Raw genomic sequence first — 26,679 nt, 5'->3', positions numbered from 1 at the left:
GCAGCGCCCGAAGGCCGCGGCCCCGCCGGGACCCCCATGTGAGCGGCGGGCGGCGCGGGGGGGCCGGCGCACCGCGACCCGCCGGGGCCACGGGGGAAGATGACATCGCGGAGGTGAGGCGGGAGCGGCGGCCGGGCCGGCGGGGAGGGCGGCGGGCAGGGGCCGCTGCTTCTGGGGCGCCTCCGCGCCCGCTCCCGGGGGCTGCGGGGATGGGGCTGCTCCCCGCGGGCGGGCAGGACCCCCGCGACCCACCCCGGCAGCGCCCACCCCGCCCGTTCCCGGGGGGGATATCCCCGCTCCCGGATCCCGCTCCCCGCCCGTTCCCCGGGGAATCTCCCCGGGGTCGAGGGTTCGGGTGGGTTAGAGTCTCTCCGACTCCCGCTGGCGGCCGGAGCCGCCCCGGTGTCCCCGGTTTGGGGGGGCTCAAGTGCGTGTCCCCATGGAGCACCGGAGCCGAGGGATGAGCTGTTGGTGTGTGGGACCTGCTCGGTACCGAGGCCCGGGGTTCGCGTTCCATCGAGGGCTGGCACCGCTGGTTTACCGACCCTAAAACACGACCCAGCTGTAAAAGGAGTGTTCCTGCGCTCTTAGTCGGTTATCAGCATTCACTTTAATTTCAAACCCTTGTGGCACTGTTAAAGCACGATGAGAAACAGCAGAATCCATTTCTTTGTTGTAGCTTCTCACTGTCCTTAATAGATTTAAATATTTGTCCTTTTAATATTTGGTGTCCTTTTGGGCTCAGAGGTTTGGGTGAATGTTGAACTTTAGAGGAATTATTGGCGCAGAAATAAGTATAAACCTGTTTATCCTTTTAAACAGACCTATTCTGAGATTCATGGAATCCCAGAATGGTTTAGGCTGGAAGGGACCATAAAAATCATCCCATTCCACCCCCTGCCACGGGCAGAGACACCTTCTGCTATCCCAGGGTGCTCCAAGCTCTGTCCAACCTGGCCTTGGACACTTCCAGGGATGGGGCAGCCACAATTTCAATTGATTCACCTCTATCAGCAATACCTATTAAATTATAATTGCTCCAAGGATAAGTTGTCCTCTCTCTTCTTCTGCTCAAGATGGTGATTCTGGATGGGTTGGTTTCAATCCATGGCCATTTATAGTTGGATTTGGGGCTTGTTGAACTCTGTGGAGGATCTTTAGTCTGTGTTGGATTTTCTGGATGTCCCTGCTCACACTGGGAACAAGGCTACAAGTTACCTTTTGGAAACATTGTGAACTTCCTCCTTGCCAGGAATAATTCTGTTACTCTGCTCAGAACTCTAAATTGTAACTTGTGAGGGAGGCTGAAGAAAAGATGGGAAATATCAACTGATGAGCCTATAAATAGGAGTAATTAAAGTACCCGTCAGCACATCCCCAGTGCTGTGGTTGTGACAGCTGAGACAGAACCGATTTCATCTCTCCTGCTCTTGCAAAGGTGATTAAAAAACCCAATCACAGCATGGAAAATTGTATTGATTTATTTCTTTTTGTTTGGGAAGAGAGAGATGTGCTGGCAGTGTGTTGCTTAGGGAGCACAGATCCTGCTGGTCTTTGCTGGACCATGACAACAAAAAAAGGGATAAATGTAGGAAGGATGGATTTTCCACCATGATTTTTTTTCCCATCAGAAGATTCCTTGCTTTGCTGATACCCCCTCAGTTTTGTAAATGAGACCTTGCTATTTCACTGGTTACTTTCTTCCCAACATTTCCACCTTGCTGTGAACTAATTATGGATTGGGAACGGTGTATTCCAAGCCCCCGGCTGCGGGAATTGCAGCGGGAGGGACGGTGAGGAGCCGGTTTGAGCAGAGCGTGGGTTTGGGTGACTTCTGTGATTGTATTTACTGCCCTTGGCTGGGGCAGCTCTGCACCTGCTCCCACGGAGATGGGGAGGGAAAGCAGGATAAAAAGCCCAAAATGCATTCCATCCCTATAAAAGGAAGCGTCAGAGCAGGTCCTGGGTGGGGGGTGGTGTCACTGGGGAGTGCTGGCCCTTTGCTGTCCCCTCCCAGTTTGGAAGGGCCGCAGCCCCAAGGTTGGGAGCACGAGGGATGGCAGCACTTCAAGGAGGATCGTCCTCCCGGCCGGAACCGCTGGCAGGGATCACTGACACCCCCATTCTGCTATTTGGGGTGGCTGACAAATGCAGCTTCCTACTCAAAGCCAAAAATACGGAGCTGAGGGAGCAGGAGGACAAGGCGCCAGCAGAACCAGAGTTACATAAAGTGCAAGAAACCCTCCCAGGTGTAGCTTGGCTTTGCTGCACTTGGTTTTCAGCATCTTTATGTTGGGATTATTTTATGGGAGGGAGATTTTGGGGTTTAAAGCATCTCTCGTGTGTTTAACCTCTCCTTTAAATGCTGGCTAAAGAACAGGTTGTTTGTAGTCGCCTCTGTACATAAACCATTATTTTTCCTTTACTGTTACGGCTCATGTACAGCGACTTCCTTCAGGTTCAGGGTGGGATAGAGAAGATATTCCATGGGTGAAAGTTTATGGAATGTCAGTGTGATAAATCTAGAGAACCAATCCAAATAATTTCTCCTCTGTCTGTTTAGATATTTTTTGAGGTAAACTCCAAAACTTACCGAGGTTTCTCTTGAATCCTGTGCCTATTTAAAAAGCTTGTGAACTGTTCAAGTTATTACTGCACGTTTTTTGGTGGGGTTTGTTTTGTTTTCTCCTAATGGAAGTAAAATTTTGGGAGTGGAAATGTGGTAAATATGGTAAATATATTATCAGCTTCTCCAGGCTACCTGTTGTAGGCTGAAATGTGTTATTTAATGTTCAGTTCATCCCAGGTACTGATACTTGCACAGTTTCTTTTGTGAGAACTTTCCTTGACCTTGAATAATCATTAGATAAATGTAACATTTTTTGAATGGTTTTTTTCCATGTCCTGTGCATAAATTTGGTATTTTCTGTGTGGTTCTTCAGTGAAAGATGGGGACTATTCACTAGATTTTCGTGGTGCAAGTAGAATATTATTTACTGAGGGGGAAAAAAGTAAGATTCACAATAAGATTCACACAATTTACTTCTAAAATGGATCTTAATTCCCATTTGAATGACTTGCTAGAGATCTGGATTTTCTGGAACCCTTAAACTCCAGAACATTTCTGAAGAGAATGGTCTGGATAAGGCTTTGGTGGGAATATTGGCAACTGTTCAGTAGAGAAGGAATTGCTACAACAATTGCAATAATAACCCTACATTTAGACCTGTGCTCTCATATTTTGCTGATTTAGCAATGTAGCCTGAAATGCTGACTGGATCATGAAAGATCAGGAATGCTGTTCAATTTTTCTGGATATAACACTCCTCTCTCTGTGACAAGCCCGACTGTGGAGGTTTTTTTTGGATATATTTTGCTATGTTTTGGCAAAACACAGAGGTGTACAAAGAGGAGCAGGCTGACTTCTTTCTGCACGCAAGAACGAGCGTTTAACTCTGAAAATTAAAGGTGATTTTTTAATTGCCAAGTGCAAGGGTGACAGAGCCGACCTTGGGGTGCTCACATCCCTGCTCTGATGGTTTATTTTTAGGGTCTGGCTTCTAAAATTCTCACCAAGTCCTTTCATGCAGAACTCGTTCGGGGCTGCAATAAAAATGGGTAATTCCAGATAAGAGCAAAGGCAGTGGTGACACCGAGTGGCTCCAAATAAGTCTCCAAAGTCAATGCCAGAGGTGGGGACATGGAGCTGTTGGCCACAGCCCAGCCCCAGCTCTGCCTGGGCTCTGGGATAGACATTGAGGGCAGTTTGTGGGTGGTGAGGATCAATAGGAGATTCCTCTGTGGTTGTATTTAAGCGGGAGAGATCCGACCCCGGCTCCACATTCCTGGGAGGAAGAGCAGTGGGCTGTCCACACGGGGAGTTCCTTCCTGACCCCCTCAGCTGTGCCCTAAACCATGAGGTTTTGTTCAGGTTTTAACCTTCAAAATGTTGTCAAGTGTCACTTTGGATGTTTTGTGTTATTTTTAGGTATTTTTCCTGTTTGTCTTTCAGTTTCTTTGTGTGCTCTGTTTTCCTGGAGTAAGGAAATACCACTTCTGGTCTGTGTTTATGTTGTGTACCTTTGATATCATTTTAATGCAAGCAGTCAGGGTGTGGATAAGTGTAATCCTTGGGCTTACAAAAAAATTGCAGTATATAAAATTGCAAGATGGAATTAATAACAAATGGAAATGTTATTAATTTAGGTACAAAACTCGGTTTGGAAGCTGTCAGATCACTCTGCGTGAGTTAACCCTGAAAACCTGCTGTTTATTTATTAACGTTCTTTATTTTTAACCTCTTGTAGATGGTTTCATCCAAATATCACTGGGGTGGAGGCAGAAAACCTGCTGTTAACAAGAGGAGTCGATGGCAGCTTCCTGGCACGGCCCAGCAAAAGTAACCCAGGAGACTTCACACTCTCTGTTAGGTGAGTTTGGATCTTTCCAGTCTTGGTAATGATCTTAATTTGCTGCTGTCCTGTGGGGAAAGAGCTGTGGATGAACTCTGTGGAAGAGGTGAAAGAATGCACAGATCACTTTTTAGTGTCGTTCAGCTCTCCCTCTTCTTTTTCTCCCATTTTCCCCAAAGAGCTCCTCAAATACTTTTACCCAGCTCTAGGTTGGAGGGGAGTAAATTCTGATTTTACAGCCAGACAAAAAAGTTAAGGGGAAGCAGAAATAGGTTGATAATAACATTGCTTTTAGCCCTTTCCAAATTCATTTGATAACCAGCTGAAAGCAGCAGAGGTGTTGGGAATTCGTGATCCAGCAGGAAATCCAGACTCTCCTCACACAGGAAAAGTCAGCAAGTTTTTAAGGGCAACTGTGGCTTTTTCAGCTTCCAAAATAGGCCTTCTGTGACAGTTGTCCCCTGACACTGTGTGGTGGGGATGGGGAAAAGACAGCAAGAGGAAGTAGATAAAGGAAAAGGGAAAACTGGGATTGGTGATAAGAGTTTGTGCTGCTTGGATACTTGTGAGATAACGGGCCTTGTAGCACAGGAGGGGATTCCTGCAGGGAGCTGCTCTTCCTTCGTATTAGAGGCTGTGGCAGCAGGCAAAGGCAAATGTTTCCTGAGGGAGAGACCTCGGGAGCTGGTGGGAATTCCGGAGAAAGGAGCAAACCAGCTCTGATGGGTCCCTCCAGAATGCCAAACTCCTCTCACCCTCCACCCTTGTGCTTGGGTGTGGCATTTTGTGTGGGATTTCTGCTGGGACTCATGAGGCTGCAGGATTTACGCTGCCTTCAAGGATCCCTCCAGCACGGAATTGTTTTCACGTTCCCCCTGGCTGGTGGGCAGAGAAGCTGAAGCAGAGGGGCAGTAGCTCAGCTCTTCTGCCATAGTTCAGTGCTGGAATTGTGAGTATGGATTTTTCCACCTCAGGCATCACCAAATGTAAAAGTGATTGATTGATTGATCAGCTGACTCGGGAAGGGGTTCTTTGTCCTCTCTTTCAAATCTCAGACGAACTGGAGCTGTCACCCACATCAAGATCCAGAACACAGGTGACTACTATGACCTCTACGGGGGAGAGAAGTTTGCCACGCTGGCTGAGCTGGTCCAGTATTACATGGAACACCATGGGCAGCTCAAGGAGAAGAATGGAGATGTCATAGAGCTGAAATATCCCCTCAACTGTGCTGACCCCACATCAGAAAGGTCAGAGAAGTGGTGGAACCTCGATGTCCTTGTGCTTCTTAACACATGCCCTGTTTATCCCTCTTAATGCTCAGCCTCCGTCTGGGAAAAGGGCGGCCACAACCTTGGATTCATTTCAGGGAGGTTCCTTGTAAAATAGATCAATAAATGTGGTTAAAGGTGAAGCAATCCAAGCCTCAGAAGCTGTTCCCTTCAGCATTCTGCCTTGGGTGGGACAGGACTAAAGAAGAGGGCATAATTGCCTTTATTTTTACTGGGAGAATGTTTAATTGGAGAAGTTCTCCTGGCGCTGTTGTTGCTGCAAGGAATTCCCAGGGATATTTCTGGGCGTAACTTTTTGTGCTTTTCCTAGAAAGTGAGGGCCATACAAATCTTCAGATTCCTCAAACTCCTGAGGAGCGTGGTTGATAAGGAGAATTTGAGACTCTGGATTTGAGGAAATGTCAGGGGTCAGAACTAAACCAGTGTATTCCTAGAAGTGAAAAAAACAAGGAAAAATATTCAAACAAGTTCTCTCAGTCCTCGGAATGTCTTAGCAGAGGTGGGGAGGATTGATGCTTTTCTGGCCCTATTTCCTGAAGAACTGAGGCTGCTGGGATTATCCTCTCCAGTTCCTAATGGGATAGAAGGGTGAGGTCTCAAAGGTGTGAAATTCCCACAAGTTTATCAGGAAAGTTTCATGAAGGAAATGAAAGAAGAATGCATGCCTTGACTGAGGGGAAGGTTGCAGTGTGACCTGATGTGTACTGGAATCCACTGGGATTGTTGTGAAGGATCCAGATCAAAGCTTCACTGGAAGCTTGCAGGAAGTTCCATGGAAGTGCTTTGAAGCATTTCTGTCCTCACTGGTGTGCACCTGGACACTTCCAAGGTTTATTTTATTCATTATTTTTACAAACTGAGGTTTTCCCTAGACCTGGCCACCGCTGAGTGAACAGAAGGGATTCAATTTTATAACAAATACCTGGAACGAGTGGATTCAGCTGGAATGCTAAGCAGGGTGTCACCCTCTATGTCCCTTTATTTCCAGGTGGTTTCATGGACATCTCTCTGGGAGAGAAGCTGAGAAACTCTTGACAGAGAAAGGAAAACATGGGAGTTTCCTGGTGCGGGAGAGCCAGAGCCACCCTGGGGACTTTGTCCTCTCCGTGAGGACGGGGGATGACAAAGGAGAGAGCAACGATGGCAAATCCAAGGTGACACACGTCATGATCCACTGCCAGGTAGGAAAAGCAGGAAATCCATGGACCCAGGAGCTCTGGATACGTTCCCCCTTTCCCTGGGGGTGCTGCAGGTCATCCCTTTGATCAAATTCACTCCTCTGATGCCCTCAGAATTCCAGCAGGGATTGGTTTTGTTTGGCTGACTGGCTCCTGTCAAGGGCCTTCTGGACCAAATCACACTTTGCTGTGCTCAGGGAGTCTCCTGGATGGATTCTATCAAAATAGGAGTGATTGGATAAATGGAGATTCATCCACAGATGTCTCTCTCCTGTCAGTTCGGGCAGTTACACCTGATAGAGGATCAGCAGTCTGTGAAAATAAGTGTTCACTCCAAGGAATGCCTTGAAATCTAAATCTTCAATTTAGTACAAGGTTGTTTTTCACTGAACTGCTATTAAATTACAATTTTGGTATTTAATATATGCCCATGGGTTGCTATTTAAAAAATCATCATAGATTTTTTAAAAATCACACATTTTTGTCACTCTCTTTTACTTCTGTTGTGCCAAAAGAATTAATTGTATAAAAACACCTAAAATGAAGTAACAGAAGTAGTTTGGAGGTAAAAATGGTCCACCAGGGTTGTAAATGCTGAATTACCAGAATATGTTTATTTTTTCCAGAAAACCTCTCCTTTTTGCAGTTAGCATTTATGCCATTGAGGAAAATAACTTGGCTTTGCTTCCTTCAAATCGGGGTGGTGCCAGGCAGTACCAGCCTGTCAGGACCCAATCATACACTGAATTTTGGAAATCAATTCAAATCCCTAATTCCTGGATTCTCACCCCATGGCTTCAGTATCTGCTTGAGCTGCCTGGAGCCCAGTTCAGAGGGAATCAGCTCTCTAAAAAAGCAGATAAACTGATTTTCAAGGAGATGGCAAAAAAGGGGATGTCCTGCCAAGGGTCTGTGTTTCTGTTTATTGAAGTTCTATCCTTCAGCAGAAGGATTTTAGTAGAGTTTTCTACACATCATTTGAAAGGTTATTTCTAATGCAAGGCACAGCCTGAAGGGGCTGTGATGGTGGGAAGTGCATTGATTTTGAGGAGCATTTGTCTTTCCAGGATCTCAAATACGACGTTGGCGGAGGGGAGAAGTTTGACTCTCTGACAGATCTGGTGGAGCATTACAAGAAGAACCCCATGGTGGAGACTTTGGGCACCGTGTTGCAACTCAAACAGGTGAGTGGAAGGACAGGACACCCCTGAGCTTGGCCACCTCCAGGATGTGTTGTTGGAATGCAGCTTTTCCACACTTCCTGCAAGACTTTATCTTTTTGGAGGCAAAAAGTGAAGGATTAAACTTGATGAAATGGGTGACAAAGTCATTTAAATGGGAATAATTGTTGTTATGTTTGTGAAGGGATAGAGTGTTGTCTCTGAAGTGCAGAATTTCCTGGTCTGTAGGGATTGCAGAACAAGTCCAGAAATGAGACAATTTAATGTATTAAATAAAAACTGTGAGACTTTAAAAGCAACTGTTCACCATCCCCTTCCTCACTGCCCTTCGCTTGAATTCCAAAGTTCTGACATCCAAAATGATGCCTGGATGCTAAAATTCCCATTAAATTATCTTTAGCTTAGGGGATTTGTGTTTGAATTGTCTTTCCATGGTTGTGATCTGCTAACCCTGTGCTGTTTGGGGTCTGTGTCCCTCAGCCCCTGAACACCACCCGGATCAACGCTGCCGAGATCGAGAGCCGAGTGAGGGAGCTCAGCAAACTGGCAGAGACCACGGATAAAGTCAAGCAGGGCTTCTGGGAAGAGTTTGAGGTGATTCCTTGCATTCCAAGTAATGTTTCCTCCAGTGTTTCCTGCAGTGTTCAGTCTCACGCTGCTAAAGTCATGTTGGGTTCTGCCTTCCTGGCATTTCCTCCTCTCCGTCACTTCAGATCCCTGTTCTTGCTCCCATTTCCAGGGGTTGAAGTTTTGCCAGCTCCGCTCTCGTGGCTTGAAATATTTGCCTTTTTTTCCTGATTCTCAGAGTGCTTTTTATCCAATCCCTCCTGGATATCCTCCTCACCACGAGGGAGCCTCATGTTACCCCTGTGTTTGTCCCACCGGGACAATCCGTCGAATTCCTTCCGCGGTTTGGGAAGTTGGGAACCATTTCTTTAGGGAACCTTCCATTTCTCAGTCAATCCATTGCCCTTGTCCTTGTGGCTTTTTGATACTTGTTTTTGGGGATCTTAAAGCCATTGGGAAATGGTAGAAAGCTCTGGGATGGAGCAACATGGATTATATGCATTCCTTGGACTTCTGGAGATTTCGTTTTGTTTTGGTGTTTCATTTCTCTCTGCAGGCAAAATTCTAATTTTCTTCCAGAAAGAGCATGTAGTGACAGGACAGGGGGAATGGCTTTGAACTGGGAGAAGTTTACATGGGATATTAGGAAGAAATCCTTCCAGAATTTGGAAGAAACTCTGCCCAGGGAAGCTGTGGCTGCCCCATCCCTGGAAGCGTTCAAGACCAGATTGGACAGGGCTTGGAGCAACCTGGGATAGTGGAATGATTTGGATTGTGAGGGACCTTAAATCCCATCCCATCCCATCCCACTCCCTGCCATGGGCAGGGACACCTTCCACTATCCCAGGTTGCTCCAAGCCCCAGCCAACCTCTCTTGGAACACTCCAGGCTGGATATGATGGACTGGTTTATACCTTCACAGACACATAACCACCAGTGGAGTCTGGAATTCCACCAGCAGATGGCAACAGGAAACTGGGAAGTGCTGAGGGAGCTCCAGAGAGGCTGGTTTGGGCTGTACGAGGCTGGTTTGAGCAACTTCCTGAGTAGTGATGGATTTGCAAAGTGACCATCCTTGGAGAACCCCTCTTTGATCAGAAATATCCATTAGCTAAATGTGCTGTCCAGTGGGCTCTGGTTACTGCCAGGAGAAGGAAAAGAAATCCATGAAAAGTGAAGGAATTAGCACAGAGGTGTGTGAGGGGAATATCAGATGGTGAGGTCATGGCAGTGGGAAATGGTAAAATGAGGATTAAGCTTTCTCCTTCCTCTTTCCAGAGAAAGGGGAGAGTCCTTGATCCAGGGCTGCTGAATGGTCAGAATGGCCAGAATTCCATCTGGAGAGGGAAGTCAGCCAGCAGAGGTCGTGTGTGTGGAAAGGGGTTGTTGGTTTGGCAAAACCTAACTGAGCTATGAATTCACAGTTCTTTCCCAACCTCTTGGTCCACGTTGAAGAAATCTGTCTTGGAGTGGATTTCTCAGTGGGCCTTGGAAGCAAAGTGTTTTCCTTACAGAAGGAAAAGTCTTAGAGGAAAAGCAAATAAAAGAAGGATTTTACCTGTGAGAGACATAGCACTTCTTTTTCTTCTTCACTGCTGTCACTGAGGTCAGCATTAACCCTCATTTTTTTGGGAATGAAGCCCTCTCCCAGCAGTTTTAGTGCCCTGCTTTTCCATTCCCCTCAGGGAAGCTCCAGCTGTCCCCCGTGGTGGCAGGAGGGGGGAGCATACTCCAGGTTGTCCATGGATCCCTGTCTGTGCTGTTCAGGAGCTGCCAGGCCAGATGGTGGATTTAAATTACTTGTCTCCAGGCAGGAATGAGCCTCTTGTCCCAGGAGCCACCAGACAGGAATGCTGACAGTCCTTGTAATGTTTTTCCTCCTGAAAAATGGTTATTTCTGAGCTCAGTGCTGGGGTGTTGTAGCGAAATCGAGGAGGATATTCCAGATTTATGGTTGTGTTGTTCCAGCTCTGAATGGGCTTGTTGGGAGTCGCTGCTGCTCGTGGATCTCTCCTCAGGGATGCTCCAAGCAATAATAATTAACTCTAGGAAGGAAGATGTGGTTTCCACACATTTAATTGCTTCCATTCTTTAACTCGCTGGGAAAGTTTAGCTCTCAGTCCTTTTGCCTGGAATTCCACAGGCAGTGCATTTGGAAATTCCATTTTCTGTCCTTTGTCACAAGCTTGAAACTTTGCACCTCTTACATTTCTTTGGCTTTCCCTGGCTTTAGGATGAGCCTAATTATCCAAGGTCATTAAGTGAGGGAGTAACAGACTGAGACAGGAGGGAGCAAATGTGCCAAGCTTTAAATAAAAGCAGGAGCCTGGAGGGTGGGAATGATGAGGGGAGCAGCTTCCAAACCCTGAGTGTTCCTTTTAGTGGGGCCAGAACTGCTTTGGGGAGAAAAACTTGGAGCAAAACATTGGGATCCTGGTGCCTCCAGCTCCAGGGAGCTTTGGGAGAAGGGAGGTTTGGGAGTGGGGAGGTTTGCCATGAAACAGCATGGCTGTGAAAGTATGGAATTGCTGCTGTCCCTGGGACATTGTGTTCCAGAAATCCCCTCTCCGGGTTCTTCCTTCACTGGGACAATTTATGGATAACCCCATTTGTAGTCACCTAATGCCCCTCTCCTCCCTTTTCTCTGGGAGAAGGGATTGCTGTGAGCATGGACCAGTCCATCCTGCTTCTTTTGAGCCCCCCTGTCTGTGCTCTCCCCTCAGACCTTGCAGCAGCAGGAATGCAAACTCCTCTACAGCCGCAAGGAAGGGCAGCGCCAGGAAAACAAGAACAAAAATAGATACAAAAACATTTTACCCTGTGAGTATTGATCCTTCATTGCCATTTAATGTTCCTCTGGTTTATTTCCCTCATTAATACAGGGTTAATTAAGCACCACTGGGCTTTGGCTTCTCTTTAATGATAATTTCCCCTCTTATCAGGATTATCCCGTGATTTCCAGTTTGGGTTCAAACATTTGCATTTTGTGGATATTTGTAATATTGCTTTTTATCTTCAGCTTTCATTTAAAAGCCTCATGTCCCTCAGCTGTTGCTCAACAGGCTGCAATGCTTCAGTTTAAGAGGATTAATTTGGGGGACAAAACTGCGACGTGCGAATCCCAAAGCTTTGCCTTGCCTTAGTGTTGGAGTGTCCCTGTGTTCCTGAATTCCCAGGACATGGATGTGTTTTGGTCCAGCTGGTCATGGCCACTTTAAAGGAAGCAAAAGAGACAATTTGGAATGTTCTAATCACTAATTTACTGAGTTAGATAATTAATTAACATCCATTTTTGCAGTTGATCACACTAGAGTTGTTCTCCATGACGGCGATCCCAATGAACCTGTCTCAGACTATATCAATGCTAATATTATTATGGTGAGTGTATTCCCACCTCCCATCCCATGGCTTCTCTTCCCTAAATCCAAGGGAATCTTGTCACCATTTGTTAAATTGGTTGGTTTTTTTTCCTCCCTCTAGCCTGAGTTTGAAACCAAGTGCAACAACTCAAAGCCAAAAAAAAGCTACATTGCTACCCAAGGCTGCCTGCAGAACACGGTGAATGATTTCTGGAGGATGGTGTTCCAGGAGAATTCCCGAGTTATTGTCATGACCACAAAAGAAGTGGAAAGAGGAAAGGTAAAGCCAGACTCCAGCTGGCCTTGGGAAAGGTTGTGATATTTGAGTGCAAGTAAGGAACTAAACTGACTGGGATAAATTGATTTATAGCTGGAATCTGGTGGTCCACCAGATTCCTTGGAGCTCTGGAAGGTGCCGAGGGTCCTTTTTTACTGGTGCCTGTGGGAATTGGGGATATATCCCTGTCATATCAATCCTCCCTTCCTTAAGGATTGCCTGCTGAAGTTTTAGCTGCTGAATGTGAATCTCTGGATTTCCAGCTTACTCAAGGAAGGAGGCACTGGGATGGGAGATGTGGCCAAGCAGGAATTCTGTGTGCTTGAAGGGAAAGAATTCCCTGCTCCTGGAGCTAAAGTCTTGCCATTTATTTTAGCTCATCAAGCCTGCATGGACCTCCTTAAAAAAGCAGAATTAGGGGATTTTATTTTTACAAGACTGAACATAGAGATGATGCTTCTTATCTGGGAACTGCTCTGGCAGGATTTAATGCTCTCAAGAGGAATTTTCCCTGCAATGGTGTATCCCAAAAACCCTCCATTTCCCTTTGGAGCACAGGGATCTTGTCTTGCTCCCTGGCCTCTGGCAAACCTGGGGATATTTCAGTTTGTTTCTGCTTTCTAATGACACGAGGCAGGAAAGAATAGGAGTAGCTGAACGCTGATATCCTGGCAACAGCCACATACAGCTTCCTGGGGATTGTATGGATTTACCTTTGGAATTTATTGCTTCTGATCTTTTTTCTGCTTGATAAACACTTTCTATTCTCTCTCCTCTTCTTTTAAAGTTTCTCTGCTTCTTCCACACGCCACTGCCCACCTTTTTCCCTTTTCCCGTATTCCCATGATGGGTTTCTGAAGGGAAAGCTGTTTTTAGGGGAGCATCACTTGCGGAGAAAAAAAATACAATTAAAACCTGAAGTTTTTCTGGGGGTGACCAATGATTTCAGGGGTTCCTCACCCCCAGGAACTTCGTGTGTGTGGACTGAAGACAAATAACAGAAGATTTTACAGGATTCTCTCCCTAACTGAGGTGTCAAAGCTGCCACTGCTGCTGTTTGTTGGAGCCATTAGACTTGGTCTCGTGGATTTTTTTTTTTTTTTTTTTTTTTTACTTTTTGACTTTGTCTTGTGGATCTTTGTCTAGTCTTTGTAAAGTTCTGCCACTTCATCACCCTGATAAAGGGACAGGATTTGTGTTTCCTTCCTGAGAATGCACTGAAGGAGGGAGAGGCTCTGAAATAAATGACAGAGTTGTTTTGGCAGAGCTGGCTTGAATACACCTTTCTTTCTTCAAGTTATTTCTTTTTTAAGAACCTCCTGGATGGCCTCTGCTCCTCTGCAGTCTCTCCATTATTCTTCCCAAAGTTTGCTCAGCCCTTTTGCTGGAGAAAACACTTTAATACCAGATTAATTCACCAGTGCTGCATTGCTTGTTTCTTTACCCTTGATTGTTTTTTGATGCCTATTTCACTTTGTAAAAAATTTCAAATACCAGTCCTGATATCAAATCAAAGCTTTTTTTATCTCAGGCCAAGCAGTTTGCAGGAAGGAGAGAACCCTTTCCAGCAGAGCTGCCTCCAAGAGCTCATAGCCTGAGGAAGGGAGGAACTGTGGAACATCCCAGCCCTGCACTGAGTCCTGGGTGTGCTTTAAAGTGCAGAAGCAGCAAATCCTCAGAAATTAAAAGAGTTGGGGTTTGGAGGCAGTTCAGCAACCCCTCCAGCAGAGCAAAGCTTATTTGAACATCACGTTGCTGCTCAGACTTGCTCTACCAAGTGCTCAGAGCTCTGCATTGAGAAAAACTGCAAGTTATTTCTGCTGGCACCCCTGAAATCAGCGGTATTTGCTTCAGTTTCTCCCCTTGTGACAGGGAAAGGAGGGCAAAAATAGCAGGACAGCATCTTGTTGCCTACGTGGGATGTGTTCAACCATCTTACTCTGCCTTGGGCTGGCAGAAGGAGCTTCCCTGTGCTGTGTTCTCTCCTGGATATTGAGAGTAACTGCAGATAGACCCTATTGCTCTGTAGGACTTGGTGTTTGCTCTTGCTGGAGCCTACTCCTACAGCAATTTCTACTTTGCTGCTGCACTCCCAGGAGTTGCTCTTTCCTGACCTGTCCCGGGAGCCAAATCCAAGTGCTGACAGGTGAAAATCCATTCCTCAGGGGATGGAATTTATCCCTGGGCAAAGATAATCTGGATGGAGAAGCAGCAACACCAAAAACTCTGCATTTTAGATGCTACAGACCCCTGAACTGCTCTTTGCAGGAGCCTGAACCCTCTTTGGTGATGGAATCAGAGCTGTGTCAGCCCTTCCTGCCCCAAGCCATGGAAAAGCAAGCATCCCAGTTTTATTTCTGCTGGAAATGATTTATACCTTTGACCTTTGCTTCTTTTGCAGCCTGTAGGGTTTGGGCTGTGGAACAGCCTGTGGGGCTGAATTCTGCTAGAATTCTGTATTTTGAGACCCAGGGATGGAAGGAGATGTAAAAAACAGGATTTGAAGCTCCAGGTTTCGAAAATATCCAGGCATAAAATATCCCAAAAGGTGCTAGGAGGAGACGTGGCCTGTAGCTGTCTGAAATTATCCAGTGTTTGTTATGGAGAGGAGAAACTTCCCATTAAAATGTTCTTTACCTCGTCAGCTGCTTGTCCTCTGTGGATTCTGAAATGAGAGCTTCAGGGTTGTGTTCACCAGTTTGCAAAGCAGCCTTTTTTTTTTTTTTCCTGCCTGATTATTCCCTTTTTTTTGTTGTTGTTGGGTTTTTTTTTTAATTTATTTTTTATTTTGAAATCTTGCAGAGTAAGTGTGTCAAGTACTGGCCAGATGAATATTCCCTGAAGGAATACGGAGTGATGCGTGTCCGGAATGTGAAGGAGAGTGCAGCACACGATTACACCCTGAGAGAGCTGAAACTTTCCAAAGTTGGCCAGGTGAGTCCCAGAGTAACTCTGTCCTTTTAGTTCAGCTTGTGGATCACCAAAGGAAAAATGGCAGGAGTAGCTCATTTCTCTGGAATCAATAAAAGCACTCAGAGATTAATAAATGGAGCCCTGGCTTTCCTTGAAGCTCCACATTTGGTTCCATCCATCTTTTTCTTTGCCCTTGGGATAATTGAAGATTCTCCTACCTAAGCAGCTTTTGGCAGGAGAGGCACTGCTGCAGAGCTTGGAGGGAATGTGGAAGGAGGGATAATGCTTTTAACTGAGGACACTTCAGTCCAGCCAGGCATTTGCTCCCTCATGGAAATGATTGCACGGAAAGGAAAGAGGAAAGGAAAGGTAAGGTTAAGTTGTTTGTGGGTCCAGGGTGTGGAAAATTCACTTAAGGGAAGGGATAAAAAGGTGAGGAAACAGCATGGAAATGGCACTTCTTGTTAAGGAACAGTTCAGATCAGGGAGGAGAAGCAGATCAGGGGATTTAGTGACTGAGGTGCCAGGCCAGGAAGGGCCCTGGCTCGTTCCCTCCTTTCAGAGTTGTGAAGCCATGGCTGCTGTGCTCAGGTGGGATTTGGGATATGTCCCCTCTCCACCGGACCCAGCTGTGCCCCATAAATGCTTTTGGAGCTGGATTTGGACCTGAAGGCTTTTGTTTCCGTGTCCTGGCCTCTTCCTCCCAGGGGAACACGGAGAGGACGGTGTGGCAGTACCACTTCCGAACCTGGCCCGACCACGGTGTTCCCAGCGATCCCGGGGGTGTCCTGGATTTCCTGGAAGAGGTGCACCACAAGCAGGAGAGCATTCCTGATGCAGGACCTGTGGTGGTCCACTGCAGGTGAGGGATGGGCTGGGCTCCTCCTGCTACTCCTCCTTTTGGCCCGGGGAGCTGAGACCTTCAAAAAAGGACAAATTTCCCTGGGAGCTGCTCAGAATCCCCTTTGTTTTCTGTCTGTACAATGTCACATTCCAGGTGGGTGGCACAGGATCCCCTTGGGAAGGGATTTCAGAGTGTGAACTTTGTATAAATGAGAATTTCTGCCGTTGGATGAGAAGGTTGGACCAGTCCTGGCTGGAGCATTTCAAGTGCAGAATCATGGGAATTCCTGTGTCCCATCCTACCTGTGAAGGCTCTCTCCTTTTTGGCTGTTCTCAGCTTATAAAAGAGATGCTTTTTTAGGCAAGGAAATTTTACATCTGGCCTTATGGTTTTTTTCTGATTCAGGGGTGTTTATAAACACTGAAGGACAGAAGTGCTGATTTCTGTCCCTTCCAGGAGGTCTCTGCTCACTTTTGGCTCTGTGGTTTGACTCTGGCTGTAATTTGGAAGTCCCTGGCTGTAATTTGGAAGCCCCTGGCTATAATTTGGAAGCCTCCTGTCTCCTAATGCCAGACTCTTCCCTGGGCTGGGGTTTTGCTGTGTGTTCAGAAAGAGCAAAACAATTAAATTCCCTTTTTTTCCCCCTTCTTCCAGTGCTGGGATTGGGCGAACAGGAACTTTCATTGTCATTGATATCCTCATCGACATCATCCGAGAGAAAGGTACCCTTCTCCCTCTTGATTTCCCTGCCTATTCACGGATCCACCCCGGGAATGCTGATGGAGGATTCAGGTGAGCTCCACCCTCACCGTGTTGATTTTCCTGCTCTTCCCATTCCCGTGGTTGTCCCCAGGAGTGGACTGTGACATCGATGTCCCCAAGACCATCCAGATGGTGAGGTCCCAGCGCTCAGGGATGGTGCAGACAGAGGCCCAGTACAGGTTCATTTACATGGCAGTGCAGCACTACATCGAGACCCTCCAGCGCAGGATCGAGGAGGAGCAGGTGGGTCCATCCCAAATATCCAACAGGAACCCGGCAGGATTCCAGCAGGGAGCAGAGTTGGGGGGGATTTTGGGAGGAATTATGTTGTGGGAGGGCTGGGGCTGAAGGTGTGAACACTCTCCTGTATTTCAGTTCATTATGCTTAGGAGTTAATTAAATTATCAAGTGGAATCCTCTCCTGAAATTACTAAGTGGAATTTTCTCTTTGAATTATTAGGTGGAATCCTCTCCTTAAATTAGGCAGAATCCTCTCCCTAAAATATTAAGTGGAATCTTCTCCTTACATTATTGGGTGGAATCCTCTCCATAGATTACTAAGTGGAATTTTCTCTTTAAAGTGAGAGGTGGAATCCTCTCCTACCCTCCCTGTCCCCAGCCCTGCCCCCAGATCTCAAATTCCCTTCCTATTATCGAATTTCCTGTGCAGGAAGAATAAAAGTTAGGGGTCTGTTAATTAAAGCAGGACCTTGTGATCTTTGTGTTTTAAAGATATTTCAAATCTTGTTCCCTGCATTCCTGAAAGGTGAAAATCAGATGCTGATCGCTCCAGTTCCAATTTGGGAATTTATTGGTAGGAAATCAATCTATTGGAGTGGAAAATGAAAGGGTGAGCATGGTGATCCAACAGAAAGCGCTTCCAGGAGCGTGGTGGGATCAGAAATGTTTGGGAATACGTGGTGACAACCATCCCAAGACCTTCCCCTCTCCCTTCCTGCTCAGGGAATTGCTTGTGCTCCAGTTCTGGGGGGTTTTACAGCAGTTTCCTGGTTTGGTGATAAAGAGCTGCTGTTTTCTCCCTGTCCCTGCTGCTCCCTGCCCTGACCTCGGAGCAGTTGGGATTTGTACCTTTTGCTTTCTATGCTAATTAGTCCATATTTTTACTCTTTTTAGTACCTTTTTCCCTGCTAGGGACTTCCCACCACGTACTGAGTTAGTTCCTCTTTATCAGCTGGTTCCTGCAAAATGTCTTTGTGGTCCATTCCACAAATTCTGCATTCCATGTGTCCACCAATCCACCTTTCTCTCCCAGACTTCATTCATTGAAGCAAATCCAGGTTTGCTCAACAAAACTTTTCCCAAGCTGTGTTCCCACGAACAGCTCAGGACAGCTTTGCTAAATGCTGGCTAAGAGTGGTTTAAGAATCACCAGGAGCACCAGAACGAGCTGGGCGAGTTCTGAGCGTGTTTCAGGAGATCATCTTGGAAAAGCTTCAATCCTAGGAATGTTCTTCATGGGAATTCAGGAGTCAGAACTCCCCAGAGGTTCCGCCAGCCTCTGCTGTGAGATTAGGTCAGGCCTCAGGACTTGCTGGAGCATTAAAAAACCCCCAAATAAACCCACAACCCCCTCCCCACACCCCAATTCCGTGCAAAACTTGAATTTCTACGTTGTAGGTTTTGGTGTTTTCAGGCATTGTGGACGCCTGGAAAAAAGGAAAAATCCATATCCCGTCTCTTTCCCGGCGTAGTTCCCTGGCAGGATCTGGAACTGGGTGCCAGCAAAATTGGCTGCAGCCTGGAGCATATGTGCAGAATCCAAATAACAGCTTGGCTGCTTTTTATATCAAACCTAATGGGCTCAGATATTATTTCATTAGAGCTCCTGCAAACAACGGGGTCGCTCCGTTGGCCCCGGCTCCGAGCTGGAAATAAGGTCAGTGGGAAGCCCACTGGCTGCTCAAGAATGAAGTGGGGAGTTTTCTGCCAAGGAAATGAGGATGGAGTGCATTCAGAGGGTTGGGTGTGTTCCTCTGGAGGTGGTGGGATGGGGGAAAATGGGGATTTGCAGGTTTTGTCTCAGCGATAGCTTGAGCCAAGCTTTAGGTGTGCTCAGTGCTGTGTTCCCTGCAGAACTGAGCTCTCCCCTCGCAGACAAACCTAAAACCACCCGTGGTTATCTCCTCTTGGAATTGCTGCACTGTCTCAATGATTGTTTGCTGGGATTAACCCCAAACCTGGCTTTTTGTGGTGTGTTTTGCTTCACAGAAGAGCAAGAGGAAAGGTCACGAGTACACAAACATTAAATATTCGTTATCGGACCAGACGAGCGGCGATCAGAGCCCTCTCCCCCCCTGCACCCCAACCCCAACGTGTCCAGAGTAAGTTCAGTCCTGCTCTCAGTTTTGAGCTGTTCTGTCTCATCTTCAGAGACCTCAAATGAGGCTGAGTTACCCCAGAACCTGCCCCGTTGCCCTGGGCTTTGCTCTGAAATAAATCCAGTAAAATTAATTGTCCCTGAATTATGTGGTGTGTACAATAGGATTTCTTTTTTGTCTCAAGTGAGATTGTTGGGACTCTAAATAACCCTGATTTCATTTCAGAATGAGAGAAGATAGTGCTAGAGTATATGAAAACGTGGGGCTGATGCAACAGCAGAAGAGTTTCAGATGAGAAGATGTTCAGAGCCTTCCAGGTGTGTATGGCCAGGGGACCAGCCTGGCTTGGGACAAAATGTACCCAGCAATACCCAAAATGCTTGGAATTTATCCCTCTCGGGGTGCCTGAATTCCAAAAGCTAGTTTTAATTTAATTTTAGTGACACCTATACACAGTCTCACCTTCTACTGCCAAAGCACCCACACAGTTTCTAAGCCAAGGTTGAGACTTTCAGTTAAGATTTATTGAGTCCAAACCGAGCACTTCTGTACAATGCCTGAATAAGAAAGAACTGCTGGGTTTCCTCCTAAATAATCCTTCCTTTTTTTTTTTTTTCCCCTTTCTCAGACATGAAAATGTTTTTCAAAAAGGTCAAGAAAGAGATGGAAGAAGCTTCACGTGACCAGTGAGCTCTGAGGGCTTGGTACCTTTTTCTTTATGGTTTTAATCCTTCAGTAGGCAAAACTTCAGAGCATCTAAAGATTGTTTTTATCTCTTCTCTCCAATTTCCAATTGCTCGTTTTCCAAATAAAAGGAAATCCTTTCTACAAGGTAGACAATTACTTTGTAGAGTCAGTTTTGAATCCTGCAAACTGTTGGACTGTCATCCATTTGGGTTTTTTTTAAATAGTATTTTGGTTTCACAGTATGGCTGTTAGTGGGGTTTGTTTTGGTTTTTTTTTTTCCTTATTTGAGCAGTTGTGGGGTTTCTGGGGGGCAGTGGGTGGGCGGTGGGTGGTGGGAGAGCGATACCATGGATAAATCCGTGACACTAAAATGTAAAACACTGATTTTGGGAACAATGTGGATTGTTGGAAAACAGTGGATCACCAGCGTGGATAGAACCAAGTGCATGATCAAATTAGTCCTGATACATTTCAAACTCAGACTGAGCTTCCTGGGGTGAGCAGTTCTTAAGATGAAGGTGCTTTCTTGTGATAATTGGTGGCTTTGATTCCAATTTTGCTGCGTGACCGGATGGGCTATTTCGGAGGAATTTATGCAAAGTTGCTCTTACATCAAACAAAGTTTCTTTTCTGTGATCTCTGCCCAGAATAGGAATTCCCAGTGTCCTTCAGGAGCCTCAGTGACCTGGGGCTTCTTTGTGAGGACACTCTGTGGTGACTTTATGCTCAATTCAATGAGATTGAACCGGCAGAATTCAGGTATTAATTAAGAAGTTGCAGGGTGTTAAAACCAGTGAGACCAGTAACCCACTGTTGGTGTCAGGGAGCCTTCCTCCCCTTGTGCTGGGGAGGTGGAAGCTATGGAGGAGCCTCCTGGATTTTTAGGAAGGCTCTGTGCTAGTGGGGAAGGAGGGATCCCGGGATTCCTCGTGGGACAGGGAGCAGCGAGGCCGCACCAGGGGCACTGTCCCACCCCAAGTGCCTTTGGGATCTGCCTGGACCTTCCTGTCCCAATCCCATGAAGAATCATCTGGAACCACTTGTGGTTGTCAGGGAGACAAAGCCTCTTCCAGAGGCTCCCCAGGGAAGATCTGGTGAGCTGCCACTCATTCCTTCCCTTGGCCTGGAATTCCTTCCAGTGGCCTGGACCAGCAGCTCCTGTTGAAGCCGTGGATGGCAGGACCAGGCCCAAGGAGCGGGGCTTGGTGTCTCCCCAGCACCTTGTCCCCGGTTTTGGGGACACTCTGTGACTTCAGTGGTGTTCAGGAATGATTCCCACCCTCACACAGGATGCCTGAGCTGTGTGTGCAGGGCACAGGGCCGCTGGAATGGGGTTATTGGCCTTCCTGGTGGAATTCTGCTGGAGCCTGGAATGTAATTACTGCAGCTCTGTGAGAGGTGAAGTGGGAGATTCCATTCCCTGGTCCTTGGAGTGCTTTGCAAATCCCAATATTTGAGCAGTTTTGAACTGAATGAAGGTGCTTTGTTAATGTTGAGCAGGATTTTCTTCCTTGGCCTCTTGTCCTTTTTGTCTTCGGGGGCTTTGGGGTTTGATTTTTTGGAACTCCTGTCACCAGCACACCCTAAACATGTTCAACTGTCATGGCCTTAGGCTCTAGCCCTAAATCCTTGTGCCCTTCCTAGACTGGAATAGATGATGAGGAGAGAGAAATAGGGTGATTTGGCAGTGAAATTCCTGCTCTCCATCCCCTGCCATCCTGTCCCTATTCCCAGCTCCCTCCTGCTGAACAGGGATCACTTGGAAGCGTTGAGATTTGCATGGAGCAATTAATATTTGCCTCAAACTCTGTGCAGAGACAAATTCTGTGCTTCAGAGGTTGTAGCGAGGTGGGGACACACCCAAGTGGGGTCTGGAGCTGCTCTGCTCCATACTGGGAAGTCAGGAGGGGAAAAGTCAGGAGAAAGGAGGGAAGGATCCTGAGGGAATCTCAGCTCTGCACTCAGCTCATGTGAAGTGTCTTAAAAGCTGGACCTGTGTAAGCAGCAATCAGCCCATGGCCAGCACAACGTTGCCTCCTGACCTTGTTCAGAACCTGCCTCTGGAGGAGTTGGTTTGGAATTGTTTTCCTTGGGAGCAGGAATTCTTGCTGCAGAATGTGTATGAATCCTGGGGAGCACACAGTGGGGGAATGTCAGTGAGGGGGGAGCAGGATCTGAAAGATTGTGGGTAAAGGAATAAATTCTCCTTTCTGAACCAGCATTGGGCACCAAAGGGGAGCCCCTGCACCCTAAAATCTGTCACCAGAGGCAGGGAGGGTTCTTAAAGTATTTCCTACATCAATTCCAGCAAATCACTTTGGGGTTCTGACAGATGGAGCAACGAAGAGAAACATCCTTTGGTTCAGGGGAGATTGGTGGATGTGGGATTCCGGCATTCCCAGTTGTAGGGAATTCAGTGGAAGCAGTGCTGGCTGAGCTTGTTCTGGAGCAGGGATGGGAAAGGGATGCAGGGCTCCAGGGTTCTCTCAGAGAAGCCTTTGTAGCACGGGGGAAGTTTACCCCAACTGCCAAGGCACAATGATCGATGCCAGGGTGAATCTGCTGCAGACTCCATTTACTGAATGTTTTAGAGATCAACCTTAATTCCAGCTAATTCCTGTTAGGCCTGATTGGTTCTATTAATCCTGACCAAACTTGCCTTTTTTCCTCCTAAAAGAAGTGTTTGAGACACGATTAACCAGGACACAGCTAACAAAAGAATCCAACCCGTTCCCTTTTTTCGTTGTAGGGCTGAGGAAATTTGCAGCTGGGACTAAGATGTGTTGTCAGGATTTGATTTTCTACCCGTAGCTCCATTATTTCAAATTAATTGTTCATTTCTCCCTTTTCAATAGTGAAAGGTAATGAATAATTTCAAGCCTGTTTATTTATGACATTACTGTGATTTTTTTTTTAATTGCAGTACTAAAAACTAATAAAAAAGGATCTTATTAGGTGGAATAGGCCTTGCATTTATTTTTTTTTTCCTGCACTGTATGAAGTATTGTACCAGAGTATTAAATGAAATGTAATATTTTATTGCAAAATTTCTATCCTTTAAAAGGAATACATTTAGGATGTCATCAATTTGATGTGAATCATGTAAATGTTGAGAAATGAGCTGTTTATTCTCCATCTGGTGTTTCAAAAAGACTTCACCTCTTGCCTTTTGCCCACGGTCTGTAGCCCATTTACAGTTGTCAAAATGTGACATTAAATAATAGTTCCTGTATAGAAATAGTGGTGGTTGTCCATTGTTTTCTGGGCTGGTATTTATGGGGTTTAACTCAGTTGCAGTGGGGTTGTTCTTTTTTATTGCTGCCAAGCTGTGTTATCAAGAATAAACCATATCTGTAAACAGCAGAAAATCCATTAAAAAAAAAAAAAGGGAAAAAAAGGCATTCAAAAAAGGCAAAAAAAAAAAGAAATAAAAATCATTTTCTAACCATGGTTTGTCAGTCCCTGTGTTCTCCAGCTGCAGGCACCAAGGATGGGATATTGGGAAGGAATTCTTCCTGGGAGAGTGGGGAGGGACTGGGATGGAATTCCCAGAGCAGCTGTGGCTGCCCCACCCCTGGAAGTGTCCAAGGCCAGGTTGAACGGGGCTTGGAGCAGCCTGGGATAGAGGCAGGGGATGGAACTGGATGATCCTTAAGACCCCTTCCAAGCCAAACCATTCCAGGATTCTGCGATTCCGTGCTCGAAGCTGGAAGGGTCTTGGCCTCTCCTTTTGCTCTTCGTGTGTGATCGGTTTTCACTGGGAAGGAAGGACAATCCTGTTCTTTCTCTCTCCACGTCACCCTCAGCTCCAGCCAGCTCTGCTGGGATGAGGGAGAGAAGCTGCTGCTCCCACTCCTGCTGCTCCTTCCTTCTGTCTTCCACCTCTTGCTCTGTTTGTTTTTGGGGATCTGCTGTTTCCGAGGTCCTTTAATGCCGGCCCCGTGCAGGGACTCCAGGGAGGGGTTGGTGCTCGGAGCAGGAGCTGGATCCTATCCCAGGCTCCTCTGCCAGCTGCTCCTCCTGCCGCTCTTCAAAAGCTCTCAGCATTCCTGACTCCCTCGCACTTGGAGCCAGGCACTTCCCAAAATGTCGCATCCTCTGGGCCAGAGCGGAGGAGCGAATGCCTGCCCTGAGGTTTTCCATAACTTAGGTCCATCAATACTGGTTTTTCCTTCTCAAATCCATTGGGAATGTTCCCACGAGGGCTGTCCTTGCTGTTGTTGATCCCAGAAACCAGCCTGCCTGAAGGGCTTTGAATCCCAGGAAGGTCCCACTGAGTGCTGCCTCTCCCTCGCTCCCGCTTTCGGGGCTGAGCGTTAAAAACGGAGCTGGAACTTTCCAGGGAATAAATCAGCTCAACCCAAGCAGTGCTGGTTGAACAGCAGCGGAATCTGGAGTAAAACAAGCTTTAATCTCAAGGCAGAGGCGCATCCTGGAGATAATCCAGTGAAACGGCAGGAAGGAGGCAGAGCCGGGGGTCGGCAGCAGGATCCAAACAAGGCCGGGAGCTTTGTGGAGCAGCAGCTTGGCTCTAAGGCGATTATCCCACGGAGGAAGATGGATTTATTTGTTTTTATGAACACATCCAACAGTTTGCATCCATCTCTGGGTGGTTTTGTAATCCCTGCCGGGGCTGGGGAGGGAGGGAGGGAAAAAGGGAAGGAGGGGAGGGAGGGAAGGTTCCAATCTGAGGACTTTGACGAAGATTGAAAGTGATGGTGCTGGGGTGATGCTTGGTGTCTCCTGGCTTTGACTCCTGCTTGGGGTGGCACTTCCAGCCCCTCCTGCTTAGGGTGACACTTCCAGCCCTTCTTGCTCTGTGGTGACACTTCCAGCCCCTCCTGCTGCTCCCAGCTGTCCGTGTTTCCCACGTAGGTGAGTATAAACCCATTTATTCTTGCGGCGTTCTTGGTGTTTGTACAAACAGAGGTGATCAGATATTGCTCAAGGACAAGTTTCTTTATCTCCCTAAACCCTTGAAACTTTGGCTGACTGTTCTCCAGGATGAATTCCTGTGCACTATGGGTTGAGGGAATTCTGAGTCACGCAGCTGCTCTCCCGAACGGGGCAGGAAAAGGGAAGATGTCCTTCAATCCACATCTTTGCTGTGTCCTGAGGAATTGTTTTTCCAGCCCAACTCTCTTGGCAGAGCTGGTGCAAACCAGGTTCTGTTTCCAGGGTGGCAATTCCTGTTTCATGTCCCTGGTTGTGCCTTTGGAGCCTTCCCATTCCCAGGCCTTTTCTCGGCATCGCCCCAGAGCTCAGTGCGTGGCTCTTGTGCCTCAACTCCTGGAAATCTTCCTTTGCCTTGAACAGGGGCCTGAGGCTCGAGTGTGTCTCTAATTTTTCCCTTTGTCTTTGGTAAATCTTGGGAAAGATACCTTCAAAGCATCCTTAATATGCTGCTCTCTTCCCATTTTCCCCACGGAGCCAGGCAGCGGAACAATGCCGAGATCAAAACATTGGATTTGAAAAATCCCAGCTCTCCCAAGGAATGCCTCGAGTGTTGGAAGGGCTGTGACATTTTTAGCACATCTCATCTTGACAGCTCCCTGCTTTTCCTGACTCTGTGCAGGTTTGCTCCTGATGGAGGAAAAGTCTTTGGATTCTTCTTCTTTTCCCAATCTCCTTATCTGTGTCATTGAGAATGGGAGAGGGAGGAACTCCCTCGTCTCTCTTGTGCTGGGAATCAGGCTGAGAAGTGCTGCGATTCCTTCTGCTCTTTTTATTTAACGGTGTTATGTCTGAGCTGGAGTTTAGGATTGTTTTCCTGGCTGGAATTTTTAATTTGGTGCCAGTCCCATGGGTATTTCTGGCTGTGGATGGCACTTGAGAGATACAAAGTGTTGGAGAGAGAAATACAGATGAGCGGTGGCTTTTCCAAACTCCTTGATCCCACTGATCTTTGTGCATTGAGGTTCTGTATTTGTGGACTGGGTGGCGGGATGGGTGCGGAATGTGTTCCCATCCTTCATGCTCCCAAGCCCTCCAGCCCATCAGAGATTTGGGATATTGCCTGTTGATTCCCATCCCTCGAGGCTCCTGAGCTCAGGGAAGGCAGCACTTGGAGCATCCCTGCTGGATCTCTGCCATTCCCAGGGTCCTGCCCTCGCCTCCTTCCCAGCTCTGTGCTCCGGAGCCTGCTGCTGTCCCTAATAAAGGGATTGCATCAAAAGCTGCCTGGAATCAATCCCTAAGGATTCTCCCACGAGGACCTGCTGGAAGTTGACCTTATTGATCCACAGCAGCTCGTAATTGTCCAAATCAGCAGCGGCTGCAGGAATTGCTGCTCTCTTTGGTCCGTTTCCCAGGCTGAGATCCACCCAGGAATGTCAGTCTGGGAAACTGCTCCTGGAATTCAGCTGAGTCAGTCCAAGGACCTCAAGTGGTCATTCCCATTTCAGGGATGATACTTCAGAGAGAATTCCAGGCTGGTTTGGCTTGGAAGGCACCTTACAGCTCATCCTGTTCCAACTCCTGCCACTTCCACTATCCCAGGTTGCTCCAAGCCCCATCCAACCTGGCCTTGAACACTTCCGGGGATCCAGGGGCAGCCACAGCTCCTCTGGGCACCCTGTGCCAGGGCCTGCCCACCCTCACAGTGTGGGACATTCCCAATATCCCATCTAAACTTACTCTCTTTACCCCAGCGGCACCACAAGAACCTGAGTGAGACATCCAGGTGCAGTTCCCAGGGCTGGATTGCCAAATCCACTCCCCTGGAAGCTCCAGTTTTGGAACAAAGGAGATTATTTTGGGCTCTGGTGCCACCAGCCCCAAGCATCACCCACAGGGCATCATCCAGGGCAGCCTCCAGCAGCGTTTCCCAAACCATCCCAGTGCCAGGATCCCATTCCTTTGCATCACA

The 26,679-nt window shown here is 47.2% G+C and overlaps 1 protein-coding gene across 1 annotated transcript; it reads left to right on the top strand.

The window, feature by feature from the left end:
- Positions 1-6: 6 nt before the first annotated feature.
- PTPN11 (protein tyrosine phosphatase non-receptor type 11) lies at positions 7-23,185 on the top strand. The gene is made up of 16 exons (XM_032127822.1): positions 7-113; positions 4,308-4,430; positions 5,468-5,662; positions 6,693-6,885; positions 7,950-8,066; positions 8,544-8,657; positions 11,354-11,450; positions 11,929-12,008; positions 12,111-12,269; positions 15,069-15,200; positions 15,887-16,041; positions 16,678-16,745; positions 16,877-17,028; positions 19,015-19,127; positions 19,350-19,441; positions 19,753-23,185. Exons 1-15 carry the CDS (start codon positions 100-102, stop codon positions 19,417-19,419), a joined length of 1,782 nt encoding a protein of 593 aa, XP_031983713.1. The 5' UTR covers positions 7-99; the 3' UTR covers positions 19,420-19,441; positions 19,753-23,185.
- The last annotated feature ends 3,494 nt before the right edge of the window (positions 23,186-26,679 follow it).

Source organism: Corvus moneduloides, chromosome 18, assembly GCF_009650955.1.
Source record: "Corvus moneduloides isolate bCorMon1 chromosome 18, bCorMon1.pri, whole genome shotgun sequence".
Lineage (NCBI taxonomy): Eukaryota > Metazoa > Chordata > Aves > Passeriformes > Corvidae > Corvus > Corvus moneduloides.
The sequence above is the reverse complement of the archived record's forward strand: the minus strand, read 5'-3'. Positions and strand labels throughout refer to the sequence as shown.

Coding starts and splice junctions, on each gene's coding strand:
- PTPN11 (XM_032127822.1), top strand. Junction 8,658..11,353: donor GCTTCTGGGAAGAGTTTGAG/GTGATTCCTTGC, acceptor CTCTCCCCTCAG/ACCTTGCAGCAGCAGGAATG. Junction 11,451..11,928: donor ATACAAAAACATTTTACCCT/GTGAGTATTGAT, acceptor CCATTTTTGCAG/TTGATCACACTAGAGTTGTT.